The sequence below is a fragment of the Amblyomma mixtum genome, chromosome 8 (assembly GCF_055824585.1).
Source record: "Amblyomma mixtum isolate Tamu chromosome 8, ASM5582458v1, whole genome shotgun sequence".
NCBI lineage: Eukaryota > Metazoa > Arthropoda > Arachnida > Ixodida > Ixodidae > Amblyomma > Amblyomma mixtum.
Genome location: NC_143019.1, coordinates 11,485,941 through 11,502,597, shown reverse-complemented (window position 1 = coordinate 11,502,597; position 16,657 = coordinate 11,485,941). Strand labels below are relative to the sequence as shown.

Below are 16,657 nucleotides of genomic sequence, written 5' to 3'. Positions count from 1 at the left end.
CAGATGTACTTCAACAATAAGACAGCATGGAATATATGCATGATATCTTGGTCAGTGGCCTTTATTTATGGTTATCTAGATAAAGGTTCTATGTAAATAATTGGTGCTCTAATTCCGTTGCAATCTTGGTTGTGAAAAGAATCAGCTTTGCGCCGCAAGAAGCATCCTGAAACTGCGTTCTCAACCTGCGTTCAGGCCTGGCGATGAAAAGGTCGACATTTGCTTGCCACTTTGCAACTGAGTTACTTCCTGCACGTTAAGGCTTCAAACTGCGTATTGCGGGCTCTATATGTTTAGACTTCACCAGTTTCTCGATCTTTCAGTACGATTTTAACTCACCACGTCCAAGGACTCGTAAGAAGTAATAATAAGGTCGTTAATGCGAACGGTTGATTTTAAACTTAAATTACTCTTGAATAGCTGATCCGAGTAAATAAAGATAACCGCCTTGAACGTACAACGTTTTATGCACTCTTTGGCTGCGTTATGGAAAGAGTTGCTCGGTAACAAATAATTTAGCAGGAAAAAAGATATTCGCTGGCTGTAAAAAGGTAAAAAGATACGCACTTCCTCGTATGAAATATTATTTGCTTCCTCCTTCCTGATCGCGCTCAACGGTTGTCTAAATACTTAAACTGAACGACAGTGCTGCAGAGTATTTCAGAAGATTTTTCTTGGTCCGAAACGACTCTCTGAGCGAGCAGGCGAGAATATGTACGGACTTAATCAAATTGAGCACTGTGCCCTTAGTTTACCTAAATGCACTTGAACCACTAGGCACCTATCGGGGTTTTCACAGTGAGCCGTAAAATGAGAGAAATGGTAGCTATGCGAAGCATGGAGTTATGTTGGAGTTATGTGAGTTATGTGAAGGAACGGCAGCAGAGTAGTTTAGGTTTTAAACAAGAGCTAATGACAGATTCACCAAAATCTTATGGGTGGAAGAGATATGAGCAGGTCATGCAATGAGGTGAAGCGAAAACAAGTTTAGCCTGCTAGAATAAATAAGTTGATTCCCAAACAGTGTCAACGAAATAAGGGGCGAAAGAGTGAGCTGGAAAGTGATATTAGTTGATTTGTGAGAATATGTTGCCGCCGTCTGGCAGCCGATAGCAATTAGGAACTAGCGCAGATGCCTTTCCTGTGCTGTAAACGCAGCTGCTTTTAAGATGTACGTGACTAAGAGATCAGCATGGATACAAAATAATGTTCCTGCGCAACTGACGCACCAAAAGCCAAAGCAGCTAGATTAAAAAAGGAGTGTCTGAAACGGAAATTTTGTTACCCACACCGTTTTGATGTACGGCTCTGATCCTTAATTTTATTGCAGGCATACGAAAGCCACAGGCTGTCAACGATACTAAATATGAAGATGTATGCTATGTAAGCCGTGTGAAAGTCAATAACATTAGGCTTACATGAACGACACCTATTGTGTTCACCTCGCAGCAGTTTCTCAGCCTCGGGAAATTTTGCGATCCCGTATTCGAGGCAAGGTACTAAGTTCGATACAGGGCGCTGAATTTGCATCTCCGTAAGGACAAAATTTCGAAATTTCCGTGAGCTTATACATCAGCGGGCGATAAGTGGCCGATGCAACCACTCCAAACAATTTGTTCAAAGAATTTCAAGGACTTTCTTGAAAGGATAGCAGAGAAAGTTTTCGGCTATTCGTTTCTTTAAAAGGACGTACGGCTTTAGTAACCATAAACCCCGTAAAAAGACCAGTGCGCAGAGGTAATTAATAATTACAAGTGATTTTGTAACGGATTTTTCTGTCTCGGTCGGTGCCAGCGCTGAAGTGCAATTTGACTTTATGGTGTACCGTTCTACCTGGACAATTGCAATATTGACGACGCCGTCGTCGCCGTAAAGCAGTGGGTTTGCTCCTGAGAACAGCTATTGCGTTCGGTGACGTAACAATATTTGGGGTAAGCGCACATTGACGTCACTTGATGCGGGTGCAAATGTCCAACGGCAGCAACATGTAACAATCAGAACCATATTAAATTATGTTCTACTCGACATCGGCTCTGAAAATTGCTAGAAGGCTTCTCCTGACCCCCATAAAACAAACCATAATATTTTTTTGTGTCCAGCACCTCATGGCTACACGGCTTTAATAAAAAATCTATTTATGGCTCTTTCTAGCTGTGATATCTGTTTAGCAGCAAAATGCAAGTTTTTGATGATGAAATTGATTTATAAATTTTCCAGCCTTTCGATTCAAACTCATAATGTCAAAAAAGAAAGTAGCGTAGATTTAACATAGTTAAACAAACTATTCATCCGAAAGAATCTTTTTTCCCCTCCGCGGTGGCTCAGTGGTTACGGCGCTCGGCTGCTGACCGCAGAGACGCGGGTTTAATCCCGGCCACGGCGGCTGAATTTCGCAGAAGGCAAAATTCTAAAGTACCGTGTACTGTGCGATGTCAGTGCACGTTAAGGAACCCCAGGTGGTCGAAATTTCCGCAGCCCTTCACTACGGCGTCCCTCGTAGCCTGAGTTGCTTTCGGATGTTAAACCCAAATAAACCAATAAACCAAACCAAAGCATCATTCTAGCCTGGTTGGCTTACGGTTTTGCTTGGCTGGATTGGCGGCACTTTTAGCGACGATAATAGTTCGATGCTATCATTAGATGATGAAAACGACGTTGTCCAATGCATAGCACGAGAGTGTACATATTACTTCGATAGTAATATTAGTTGAAGAAGATGTGGACTGCACAGCGCGAGAGTGTGCTGCAGTTTAATTAACACAAGACCTGATCGGCTGCGGAGCTCTCGTGCAGTGACCAGCGAAACTGATCGGTTCGCGCCGCCGCGGTTTCGAATCCCATTCCGGGCAATATATATCTCATTTATTCATGGTTGGGCCAAGGTCACCCTTGAAGTTAAGCTTCACACAAACTTGGTGAGCCGATTAGACATTGTGAAATAGTGCTGCCGCACAAAACAATCGGTCAGCATGGTGAGCGTAGAAATCTCGCTGAAGCGTAGCCTAGCGATCCCAGAAAAAGTGTTTTAACAATGCCGCAGTTTTTTTACGATATTTTTTAGTGTTTACAACATTTATATTCATTTCTTTAACCATTTGCAGGCCATAAAACCTGTGTTCATTGCAAAATTGCGTCAGTGTTATCAGAACGCGGCATTCAAATTTTAAAGGCTTACAACCACTTTTTACAGCGTGCTATTCAAGGGTAGAAAGAGAATAAGTTATTTCCGGGGCCTTATAAATTGATGCCACGCTCTATGTGCAGCACTACACAGTTTTTTCGGCTTTCATCGTAGAATAGATAATTATTGAATACGAGAAGGACGAGTAGTAAAACAGCTGTATACAGACCAGGGTCCCAGAGTCAGGAGGCTGTAAAGGACCCTTGATTAATTAATACTAAACTAAATTACAAACAAACGAGTAGCAACAAAGACAGGTCATTACCCAATAACAACAATAACAAAACGTACCAAAACGTTAGATATAATGGAAACTAAAGATATAGTCTAGCTGGTCTAAAACCAAACATTCACGTCTAAAGTAACCATCGGTATGTATTATATTACACGAAATAGAAAACATAGTTACAGTGCAGTGGAAACAATTGAAGAATTGATTAATAAAATGCACATACACAACGTTGTGAAGTCTTCTATCACGGCAGCTGCGGTGGCTCGGTGCTTATGACGCTTGGTTGCTGACCCGAAAAACGCTGGCTAAATCTTGATCATGGTGGTCGAATTTCGACGGCGGCGAAATGTCAGAGCCGTGTACTGTTTGATGTCACTGCAAGTTAAAGAACCCCAGGTGGTCGAAATTTCCGGAGCCCTTCACTACGGCGTCTCTCATCACCAGGGTTGTGTTTTGGGACGTTTAACCCTACAAACCATTAACCACAAGCCTTCTATTGTTAGGAAAGAAAAATTTCCAAAGTTGAGAAACAGGTATATCACTTTGAAAATAACCATCAACAATAGGAAGACAAAATTGTTCATCCGAAACAATATTCCAGCCTTCAGTCGTTTTCGTGATATATACAAACAGAAACTTCAAACCAAGTTTGCAATCCGCAAGCTAATTTGAAATAAGGAGAGCCTGAGAATTAACGGCTCTGAGATACTTTCGGTCAAGTAGCGGAATCAAAGTTCATTCAAATAACTTTGTGACTTGCCGAGGCTAGTGCAATCGCGCATTTGCAGCTGGCTTCGAGAGCAGCCTTTCAGGAAGCAAGTGCAAGGGGAAAAAAAAGTTCAGACGTCAGCGATGCGTAAGCGCGTATACGACTAGCGACGACTGCGAGTCGCTGCGGTGTTTGCGGCCCCAAGAAACACGCGGCTGCCAATTGTAGCTTGTTACCAATCACAGAAGCGTGTTGGGGTCGACCGCTTAAGATTGGAGGGTGTTATCGCGGTTGCACTGAGGACCAGCGTCTTGCATATACCACGCAACCGAGATGCCGCTCTTGGGGTCACTATTTAAGAACTGCTGCACAAGAACGCAGAGGCGAGCAAGAGTCTTACTTGGTCTCCCTGCAGCCAGCGGTCCATTTCTACAAGTTCCAGGCGTATCACTGACCGAAAAAGCTGTCGTTGAAACTGTAAGTTGCTTTCAATGTAACCGCTCCCGCTGCCATAACCTTATGGCAAGCGACTTTAGCAAAATGAACTCAATTTCTTGACACCCATTGTGTATTGATGAAGATGTAAAGGTGCGCTCTGTGAAGCACATATTTACCGTTTGGCAGCATACTCACGTTCCGTGCTACATGCAAAAGTGACAGCGAAATCACTTCGCTTCCCTAACACTGATCCACACGCGTTTGAGGGCGGGTATTGAAGAAAAACTTTTAATACCTCTGTTCTTCCTTCATGTCTATTTCATTAAGCGCAATAATTGTACCTCGAGTTTTATTAAGCAGCAGCGCACAGCGACTCCGCTTATTTGTACTTTAAATATTTTTCTTAGAGCCCTGTATCCAAGAAAAATGACCATGCACTGAATTTCGAGAAGAGAGCATACGCTCCTGCAATGAAGACAAGTCATCCGTAAATAACCGAACTCTGGCATTTTTTGTTGAGCCTTGGTTAGGCAGTTGCTTCCTGGAACCAAAAAAAATGTTATACTTTTTAATGCTGCGCTCGAGTTCCGATGCCGTGGACTGATGTGATGAAATTGGGAAACGTAAACACGCGGAAACATGCGTATCTATAACATACGCATCGGCACAGTATATAACTATTCTGATTTGCTATGAAATCATTGGTTCGAGTCCTCACTTACATCCTCTCCTCTTCCCTTCTGTCTGTCTCTCCATTTCCGGTTGTTGTATTTAGCTAGTTACCACTACGAAATGTTTTTGTTTCTTTCGAGTACCATTTCCAACCTTCGTCTTACAATCTGCCGTTCTGTCTCGAGTGCAAATTTCTCCTCACGTACAGGCGGGTCGATTTCAAGCCTTGCCGGATACAGGCTCTAATAATTGAGGCTAACTATTCAAAAGCAGTGAGAGATTGTGCTCATGCCTCGGTCTCACCCTGCAAACACGGCTGAAGCTTTTTGAGTCAATAAACAATCGCGTGTTTTGCGCAAAAATACAAAAACAACTCAGCCCCCTAATTGTTTCCAGCCGGATGATGACCTAGGGGCGTTCTCTTCCGGCCAACAACTCCACGCCTTGAGTCCCAGCTTGGTAGCTTGTTAAAAATAAAGCGGATGGGGCGTTTTCGACCTTTAATTGACAGTGCAATGGGTGAGGTTATCTGGAGGTCACGTAAACACTCGCAATGCCTGGCAGCTTATCGGCGGAAGCCAGCGGTCCACAGCGCCTTATAAATCGCCGATGTCGGCGTCGGTCCAAACTTTCGTGCGAGGCGTGTGGCTCCCTGCAAGCTTGATTTGCTTTCGAGGGCCACTGCAGCATTGAAGTGAGCGACTGGCACTTGGCGGTTAAAAAAGTAAGTAGTGCCATAGACATGCCCCTATCTGATCATTGTGGAGCACAGTTTTCACTGTCGATAATTACAATAATATGTTTCACATTTACTATGAAAATAAGGCTGCTCTTGGACTCCAATGTAGAAAGCATGAAGTGCAATTAGCAGGTTTTTGTAAGCCCATGGCTGATTCTGGTAAGCTCACCCTTAATTCTAATAAGACCAAATTCATCATACGTCACTCGCTTAGGGAACATATCATTACAGATGTCCTCAAAATTTGCAAGAGCAGGTCTCTGCTTGAGCAAGTCAATTCAGTTAAATATCTTGCAGTTATAGTGGAGAAATAGAGCACAAAGTCTATGAGACGTTAGCATCGGGATGTTTTGCGCTGTTAAAAGCACGCGAATACATAATGCGAATACTTTATTTTTCGTTTTTTTCATACCCATCTAGCTTATAGCATTATAACTAACATTAAGTTCAACAGTTCGCTTAAGTTCTCGTTTGAGGAATCGTAGTGCCCAAGCCTATCCACTTGCCGTAATATTCGTGTGTAAACCGGTTTTATCGTACTGCTTATTCCTGCTTTAGAATGGCGCGAGGTTTGTCCAACTTTTGTGTATATATATGCAGAATTAGTCCCAATATTTCTGTTGGCGCAGCTTAATATAAAGTATGAGAAGTGTGCACAAGGAAAACCAAGTCTACAAATCCAATATTTCAACAATACCCAAAAAATGGAGAAGAAGGTTACAAGAAATCTCTTAATATATTCTGGGTAGGATTGAGATAATACTGCATGGTCTCAATCGGAAAGAAATTTCTGATAAGACAGTTCGGTTCCCTCGGATCCTTAATGAATGTGTCGTATAAAGAACTGTTTTTCCCGCACTGTGTTAATAACGGCATAAAGTCTCAACTTTTCGGAAATGGTGTTACTTCATCGTATTTTTAAACGCCTTGTGCGAAACCAACAAGAGCATGCACTGTTCTCACTTCAATGATAGAGCACATTGTTCTGCAGCTATCAGTAACCAATGCATACGACACAGATTTGGCATGAAAACTGACTGTACACTATGGTATCACGCCTTATGGCATTGTTTTTGCTCTTCATCTTCTGATGTCTACCGATGAAATGCATCACACTGCAGGTCACCAAGAAACATGGCGTTTGTGAAAATTCTGGTTGCAGTTGTGCTCATGGCTCTTGCGGTTGCAGCGAGCCCATTCAGCACAAAAGGTAAACCAAAGTGCTTATGTTTTCTTTTCGAAAAAATAACAAATTTCCATATAGTGGCGTGAGTTACATGAAATAAAGAATGAACCTCCCGGACAACAGTCCTCCTGCAGACAATGGCCTGAACGAACTATAATGACAAACTGTTAAGCGTGCTTTCTTTCCGGGCACAAACAGGCATCAAGTAGTTAAGAGTGACACAGAAAATGAAAGAGGAACGTTTTTGACAATTGAAGAACATTAATAGCCATGAATTCAAGCCCGCCACGCGAGATCTGCGCATACATTGATTGTTGTAGTAAAACCTTGCCATGTATTAAAAATTACGTTCATAAACAACTTCCTTGCGCTTGTCCAGTTTTTTGGGGCATGTGTATACTTCGATAATAAATTTCAGGTACGTTGCGTCTTTTCTGATGAAGCAGAGGGATTAGTCGCTTCTGCTCAGTTTTGTACGGACAAAAAGGAGTTACTGTCCTTCAAAAGAGTTCAAGGGGTGCCGATGCATAACCTTGTATCGTAATCCTTGTTTTATTTTAATGATTCTCCTTCTTAGCAGAACCAATATTTGGCCTTCAATGACAAGTATTTTGGATTAAATTATTTGTTGTCATTGGCCTTTGTGATGTACTCGTGCTTAATCCTGTGCGCGCCTTAGTGCAGAGCTGTACACTGAAAACAGGAAACCACCAAATAGGAGTGAATGGTTTGTGGCTAGCCCAATCCGGGAAGGGTGGCTCGGAAACTGCCCAGAAAAAAAAATGTACTGATTCCGCACCTATTTATGCAGAAGTGTTGAAGGAAGTCAGGAGGAGCCAGCTGTTACCGCGCTCTAGACAAGTTTATTCTGAGTAAATATTCCGCTCACCATGGAGTTAGCACGGTAACTAATAGAAGTATTGTATGTTTCCCTGCAGTGGACTTTATAGTACATTTCAGGAGTACGTGGTTATTTCTTTTAAGTATTTTTCGCAGGCAATTTTCGGAGTAACTTATGTTGCTGTGAGGTAATCTTCATTGTGTCCATAGGAGTAAATTCCTCTCCATGAGGGAGCTCATTTGAAGTACAGTATCCCAGGCGAGCCTGAGTTTTGAGTTTTGTGTGCCAGAGTGACTGTGTAAATAAAAATTGCGTTGACTTATTTCAAACAATGATTTTATTTAATACAAAACAATCTAGCTTAGTCACCGGTAGCCTGCTTTGGATGTTTACAGAGGACCAACCCCTTAGCCAATGTTGTGAATAAGAGGAGTGCCTTCGACAAAGAGGACTGTTTGGCTATCGCTGGCTACAAGCCATGGCGTAAAAGAAGGCCCCTTCTGAAAGAAAGATTCGAAAAATAAGCATACAAAAACAATTACACCCTTAAGGTTGAAGTATGTTATGTGTCTGAAGTGTAATTGGGATTACCTTCGGTCAAGAAATATAGAGGACATTTTGAAATAAAATAGGCATTGTTTGAACTTCGCACCATTTTCATGCTAAAAGATTGCCTAGCAGTACATATCCTTAATATCGGCTAATCGACTAGCTAGATACATCTCTGCACCCAGTTCACTGACAGCGCTCCAACGTCGTTTTAAGGTGTAGTACAAAGTGGGGCTTGCGTACAAGCTCATGCAATACGGGGAATAGAAAGTAGCATTGATCGCGAACCTTTTCCCTATAAAACATAAACCTGCACTTGCGCATTCGCACTGCTTTTGGTTCTTTGGTGCATTGTGATAATTTTTTTTCACAGCTCAGAATGTTCCTAATGCGTTCCAGGCGCCAGCTCAAAATTACTCATTGAAATCGGAAAACGCCACCTAAAGAGGGCACCTTGCACACACGCATTGCAAGCTTTCACACACTTCCTTGCGGACAGAATCCGCAGGAGTGCATTTTGACGCCATCGTCGTTTGCTCACATGCCGCAGGCAGAGAAAGAGAGAGTGACATAGCATATTGAGCGAAGCTTCATTCTATTTTCTTTGGCATTGTTAGGAACAGAAAGGTGCCAGCGGTTTCCACCTTCCAGTTCCCCGTTTTCTAGCCACAAATTGTCTTTTGTTCGCTTTGCCGTCAAAATATGGGCTGCGATGTTTCATTTAGCTGTTTTCATTTTCTTTCGCTGCCTTCAGGATTTTGGGAGCTTGACCCGAAGCTCTTTCCTCCATGATTGTTTCACATTAATAAAAACTGATCGTGTGCCAGAAGTGCGAGTGAAGAAACTCATGAAGAGTCCCAGACCATGTCTTCGCGACGAAATGGCAGCTGCTACTATTTGTCTGCTGCGGAGGCAATGAATGGCCAGTCTTTGCTTCTAGTGCATTAGCGGCTTGAGTGAGGCGTTCAGTGCAGTACATTGCTGATGTCTAGTCTCTTCTATCACGGCAAGCGCGCGTAAAGTAGTGGGCAGTGAGGTGGCTGCGCCCGGGAGCTCGACAGGTCACACGCCGCCATGTTAGACGGGAGAAGCTCTTTCTCTCGTGGAATGGCAGGGGACCTGAAGCAACACCGCGCGTTCCGCGCACTGACTGGTGGCTTCAGAGGCAAAGCTGGGGTGGTCCGGTGTTTTTTATCATAAAAAACATGCGGGAAGCCGCAGTGGCCGAGACGCCAGAGAGAAGCCACTCAGCTGCAACGAGGAAGCCGGCGCTCTCACTCGTTAGCGCGGAGAACCCACAGATGCTCTAGGCGGCTGGTGGCGGAATGAAAGAAGTTTTCAAAATCATTTAGGGTCTGTAAAGGTACCCAAACCGGTGTACTCCTTTTTAAAATGGATGTAAAATCGAGTTATTGGTCTGTTTTACTTATTGATTTGGCGGTGATAGTGAAAAGGGGGATTTTCTTATATCACCTGTTTTCCTGGTTATATTATTTTATGATATGCGGTTTAAAAGTGGTAGTCAGCCATTTATACTTTATTCGGGTATATTTTTTATGTTTGCATTGTAGCAGGGTGGCAGTACTCATAATTTTGAGATACGCGTGCAAATTTTGTTTTTCAGGAGAAAAAGGGCATCATTATGCATGCCGATTCACTGGGCAACATTTTACCGACCTTTGCAAGAAAATTAGAAATAGTTGTTTTTTCCTCACGAACATCCTTTCAGATTTTGAACATTGAGTTATGCAATGATGGAGGCTACTTATGCTGAGAATATTCACAGTGAGCGCAAAAAGAACGGCACCTTTAAGCACCACCTCGCTTCAAAAGAGTCAAGGGAAGCTTCTCCAACTTTTTCATTGAACCACATTTCATGAAATCGTTTCACTAAGCATGGAAGCAAAATTTAATAGATAGTCAAATGGCTGCTTCAAGCTAAGTTCCACTGCGCAGTTATCACTGCAGGTTTAGGGTTAGCTCCACTTGAAAAACTAAAGCGGGTCGTGACAGAAAGAGTGCAAGCGAGAGAAAACGGTTATACCCGGGAAGTTTTTGTATGTGCCCGATATCTCCCACGATCTTAAAAGCGGGCCATGCAGGTTCAATACTGCGGTCGTGTTGTCGGCTCCTCACAAGGCTTACCAACTATGCGCCACGTACTTCTTTATTCGGATGTGGTGAAAACAAGACCGAAAAGGCATGCGAAGCCCTTTATAAAACACTACACTGTGAGAGTGTATGCACTTTTGCTGTCTTGACAGAAAGGCTTTACGCCCTATATTCGCCTCAATATGCGCTTTGCGCTGCCTACTCGTGTGGGTGACGGCAACACATGGTTAGAATTTCGCACAGAATATTTGAATAATTAGCGCGGGTGTTGTAAGAAGTGCCACATAATTAAAAAAAGGTGCAAATTTTGTCAAGTGTATCTCTGGCGGAGTCCTTGAGGTTAAAAATATTTCTTGAGTGTTTCTCACGGGAGAGCCACATCTTTTACAGTTTTTCGTCTGGTTTGCTTCTCCCCTATATTCTCCGCCCTGTTCCCAGCAAAAATCAAGCGAAAAGTTATTTTCTCGGGACGTTGTGCGACTGTGTTTGCCTTGTCAATCCGCTGTTGCTCATCCTAAACTGCGAATGAGAAACTCTTCTTCGGCGTGTTTAGTCCGCTTTAGAAAGGACATGTCGCATTGTAGCCGGATTCCAGTGTCTTGATCTTAGAGAAATTACCGGCATGACTTTGTTTGGCCAGAAAAAACAAAAACACGTTGTTTCTAGTTTCATATTCAAGCGATCGTTACGTGCAGCTCTTCAAACTGCACAAGCTGAAAGCTCTCAGTACATGGTCAAGCCCATCTGTGATAAAGAATATGGCTGCGAAGATACAGAAATCAAACTAAAAATATAGTGGAGAGTAGCTTGCCGGCTGACTTAATTATATGAGTATGTCTAGAAATACACGGCATTTAAAACTGCTAAAGCACTCATTTTGGGTACTTATCCTATAACTTATGCCCTATCCTTCAACCCTATACATAGCCCAGTGACAGGGGTGCAGCTTTGTGTACTTCCCATCTTGAAAGCCTAGGTTTGACTTGCAGATAGGAGAGTACATGCCGCAAATGGAAAACAAAAGCTGTCGCCATATAGTGAGGACCCCGTGCACGCGTCCATTAACTTAAGTGGCACAGCTTTCTTTACCTGATTTTTTCCGATTTCGAATTTAGCGTTTGTGCCTCTAAACTAACTTCTTCCCGGAAGAAATCTTAACTTGACGTGCAATCGCATGTGCGTGTTTCATTAAACTTGAAGGAAAAGAAATCAGCTGGACTTCGTAGAACTTAAACCTTCATGTAGTGACGATCGTATGCTAGAACTCGTTTATGCAGTTTGAGGCAAAGCAAATTTCTTAAACAACAGCTAGCACTAAGCCATCAAGCTTTGACCGAAACAAGAGGCGCTGCGCTAAAACAAAAGTTACAAGCGTGGGAAAAGATGCGGTTTGTAGCTTAAAAAGTGGCAATGCTGTCAGTTTGTAAAGAGATATGATGTTATTGAAAACCACGTGACAAGAATTTTTGAGCCCTATGCAACTCTAAGCACTCCCATACTGGCTTCTAGCGGTTAACCCCCAAATTGATGCAGCTGCAGAGTATACAGGAGCGCCCAAACAGCCGCACTCCAGTGTTTTTTTTTGCGTTTTAGGCACGTTCTGAGCAACGGCAAAAAAATCGGGGGAAACGCAATTTAAGGGAACTGTATCATTCACTCTTTTCTCGTGCCATAATACTTTCGTTGTGCTCCTACTCTAGCATTCTTTTGCTTATTATAGAGTTACTGAAGCAATATCGACCACACCTACAAAGTCATGGTTATCTGAGCTGACCAGCAATTAAAGTGCTCCAACTTCGTTTGCACAGCAGCAAGCAACAGCTTCTAGTTAATTTGGAGCTATTTTACGATGAGTACCCTGGCAAGTTGTAGACAATGTACCAAGTACGCTCGTGAAACAAAGTGCTCATATTTTTTTACATTTCAAATATATTTTTTTTTAATTTCAGGTGGGAAATGTGACATGCCGGATATTGATCTTGAAGAAGAAGTCGACAGACTGCTGGAGAAGATGCCTAAATCCTTTTCACCGTGGGGCCACCGTGGCTTCAGGCCTGCCTTTGCTGGTTTTGAATTCGGTGACGTTAATGTGACTGGTATGAATAAGATCAAGCGATCCGGACCAGTCATTCCCTACTGCACTAAAGGCTCAAGCATGGTCCAGGTGGAACTGATCAACCTGGGCGAGGTAGAATTCACTGCTCCCTGGAGGGCTTGCTCCGGACAAGAGGGCGAGCTGCTCTTGAGCGCTGAATTCTCGCGGTACACTGTGCATATGCCAGTTGACAGCGAGAGAAGCAATGGGAAGTACTTTGCGATGGGCGAAAAGTTTTCTGCCGTGCCGGTGACGACATACAACGTCGACTTTGTTGTGAAGGGTCTTGGCGACTTCGGCAAGATTTCTAGCGGAGTTTTGAGCAAGCTCTTCCCAACATTGTTCACGGAAATTTGGATGCAAGGATTCTACTATAGTTTCCTGTTTGCACTACGGGATGCACTGATGGAAAACAATGAAGTCTTTTAAATTGTACTCCTCGACGGCTACTTCCAAGACACGACACCCAAGCAAGCACAGTGTTGTGGTGCGCATTGACTTCAGCAACACTTTCCAATGGTACGGAAGATGATTGACTTGTATTCAATAAACATCTTCCCTTCGGTATGACTCTTGCATCTTACGACGCTACCAACGTGCTGGATGGTGTATTTGAAGGCCGTAATGCTTCCAGTACAACGTCACTTGAAACACTACAGTAAGTTACATCGTTATTAGAGAAATTACTCGAGTGTGGCATGCAACTCAGAGACAATTCGCCGCAGTAGGCAGCGAAATAAGTGACTGAACAAATACATATTTCGACGGAGGGAAACTGATAACAAAATCGATATACAAGATGTACTTCAACAATACGAAAGAATGAAATATATGCGTGATATCTTGATGAGCAGCCTTTATTTATGGTTGGATAGCAATTCTCTGTAAATAAATGATGCTTCAATTCTGTTGAAATCTGGGCCGCGAAAAGTTTTTACTTTAGTGATGCAAAAAGCGTCCTGAAACTACGTTCTCAACATCTGTTGAGGCATTGCAGTGAAAAGGTCGACAATTGCGCTCAGTGTTTCAAGTAAGTTTAAACTGCACCACAGCGGTAGCCTAGCCGTTTGAGCGTGCGGGAGGTGCGGGGTTCGATCCCCAAAGCCGCTGGGTACCTGCCGGTGACACAATGCGTACAAGCATTGACCTGCCTGGTGTTCGGCTTGTTTAGGGTGAAATGCTTGGGAAATGGGCCGTCCACTCCGCTTTGAGCATACGAGACGAAAAATACCTTATCTTAGTACCAACATGTTATGCTTTCAAGCTGCATATTGCGTGCCTGATATGTCTAAGCTCCTGAACTTTCTCGAACTTTCAGTACCATTTTAACTCACCATGTACAAGGCTTCACAAGGAGTAACGTTCCATTTTCGGCGGCAGGTTGTTAATGCAGAACTATTAAGATGAAACTTAAATTCCTTTTGAAGAGCTTATCCGAGTAAATAAACAATAACCGGCTTTAATCTATAACGTTTTATGCGCTGTGTGGCTGCGTTCGAGAATGAGTTGATTTGAAACAAATAATCTAGCTGGAAAGCAGGTATTCCCTGGCTGTAGAAAGGCAGAAAGATACGCTTTCATCATATGAGATAATATTTGCTTGCGCCAGCCTTGAGCGCGCCCCAGGGTTGCTACTGTGAATAGATGAGCTCAACGAGAGTGGTACATTGTATTTAAGGTGAGTGGTACATATAGAGAGCGTTATAGAGAGTTATAGAGAATTATATAGACATTACATATAGAGAGTTATAGACAGTGGTACATAGTATAGTATTGAAGAATTATGGAATTATTAGTATTTCAGAGGTTTCTTAGTCTGTAACGGCTCTCTGAACGAGAAGGTGAGAATATCTACGGACTTAACCAATTCAGCACTGTGTCCCCCGTTTGCCTAAATTCACTTGAAGCACTACGCAGTGAGAGTTGTACTGTGAGCAGCTGAAATGAGAGAAATGGTAGCAAATGATTGCAGTGAAAGTTATGTGAAGGAAAGGCAGCAGAGAGGGTTAGGAAATTAACACGAGCTAGTGATAGATTCTATGAAAGCTTATGGGTGGAAGAGGTATAGGCGAAGAGGAAACAAGTATGGCCCGGTAGAGTGAATAAGTTGATTCTTAAACATCGTCAACAAAATAAGGGGCGACTTAGTCAGCTGGAAATGGGGATTACGTAATATGTGCTAAAAGGTTGTCCCCGGCTGGCAGCGGATAGAACGAATTTGGCATTACCACATAGCCTTTCTTCTGCAGTAAACGCAGCTTCCCTCAAGATGTTGGTGACTAAGAGATCAGCAAAACTGCGGGATCAATAGTCAATCCAGCCACTGAAAAAGAAAAGAAGCGTCTGAAAAGGAAACCTTGTTATCCACACCGTTTTGATGTACCGCTTTTATCCAGAATTTCGTTGCAGTTATACAAAAGCCACAGGCTGTCAACGATAATAAATGCGAAGATGCTTGCTAACTAAGCCCATGCGAAAGTCCATCACATTGGGCTTACATAATCCGCAACTGTAGTCTTCACCTTGTAGCAGTTTCTCAGATCGGGAATTTTTCGATCTCATATTTGAGGCAAGGCATTAAGTTCGATTCAGGGTGCGGAATTTGCACTTCCTAAGGAAAAATTCCAAAATTCCCGCCAGTTTATCAGCGGGTGATAAGTGGCTGATGTAAGCACTCCAAAGAATTTGCGTTCTTAAAGGGGCACGGAGAGGAAGTTTTCGGGTGTTCTTTTTTGTTACTTTAAAAACACGTACGGACAAAATAACGATAAACGAGCTGAAGAGACCGGTGGGCAGAGTTAATGAATAATTACAAGCGATTAATTAAGGCCGGTGTCAGTCTCGGTCGGTGTAAGCACTGAAGCGCAATTTGAAGTTTTGGTTTACCGGTCAACCTGCACGATTACGACGTTGATGACACCATCGTAGCCGGCAAGCAGTGGTTGTTCCTGAGAACAACTGCTATGATCGGTGACGTCATAATATTTGGGGCAAGCGCATTTTAGTGCCACTCGATGTGGGTGGAAATGTCCAGCGGCTGCAACGGGTAACACTGAAAATCATAATAAATTATCTTCCACTCAACGTCGTCACTGAAACTTGCTGGAAGGCTCTCTAACATTTGCTTGTGTTCAATACCTGATAGCTGTACCCCTTCAATAGAAATTTATTTATGGATCCTTTTAGCACCAAAATGCGCATTTTAATGATGAAATTGATTTATAAATTTTCCAGCGATTCGATTAAAGCTCATAGTGCCAAAAGAAAAAAGTAGCATAGCTTTAACCTAGTTAAACCGAGTAGTCGTCCGAAAGCATGTGCTCCTTGTTGCCTAGTGGTTTTGCTTGGCTGGGTCGGCGGCACTTATAGCGAGGATACTAGTTCGATAGAAGTATTAGGGTTAATTGGAGAGACATGGGAGAGGCCTTTGCCCTGCAGTGGGCGTAGTCAGGCTGATGATGATGATGACGAGTATTAGTTGCTGCGGACCACGATGTGCAGTGCACAGCGCGGGAATGTGCACATTAGTTCAATAGTAGTATTAGTATCAGACTAATGCGTGCACTGCGCAACGCGAGAGTGTGTTGCAGTTTAACACTTGGCGTGACTGGCTGCGGCGACAGCGTTGTGCTCTCGTGCAGCGGCCAGCAAAGCTGATCTGTTTGCGCCGCCGCGTGTTCGAATCCCAGTCGCGGCAATGTTTATTTACGGTTTTTCTAGGTCACATGTGAAGTCACGCTTCACAGAAACTTGTTGAGGCGGCTAGACATCGTGAAGTAGCGTTTAGCATTAAAATATTCCGTCCGCACAGTGAACGTAGTAATCCCTCTGAAGCCTGGCCCAGGCAATGCTCGCAAAAAGTATTTTAACAATACCGCAGTTATCTTGGAAAATTTTTATTAA

The 16,657-nt window shown here is 43.1% G+C and overlaps 1 protein-coding gene across 2 annotated transcripts; it reads left to right on the top strand.

Annotated features, from left to right (window-relative positions):
- The first annotated feature begins 4,447 nt into the window (after positions 1-4,447).
- On the top strand, positions 4,448-13,321 carry LOC149331340 (uncharacterized). 2 transcript variants are annotated; one of them, XM_089556466.1, is made up of 3 exons: positions 4,448-4,599; positions 7,093-7,181; positions 12,609-13,321. In XM_089556466.1, the coding sequence occupies exons 2-3, from the start codon at positions 7,106-7,108 to the stop codon at positions 13,181-13,183; spliced, it is 651 nt and encodes a 216-aa protein (XP_089412592.1). In that variant the 5' UTR covers positions 4,448-4,599; positions 7,093-7,105; the 3' UTR covers positions 13,184-13,321. The 2 variants fall into 2 exon arrangements, with proteins under 2 accessions (XP_089412592.1, XP_089412593.1); XM_089556467.1 differs by lacking the exon at positions 4,448-4,599 and adding an exon at positions 5,837-5,956.
- Positions 13,322-16,657: the final 3,336 nt, after the last annotated feature.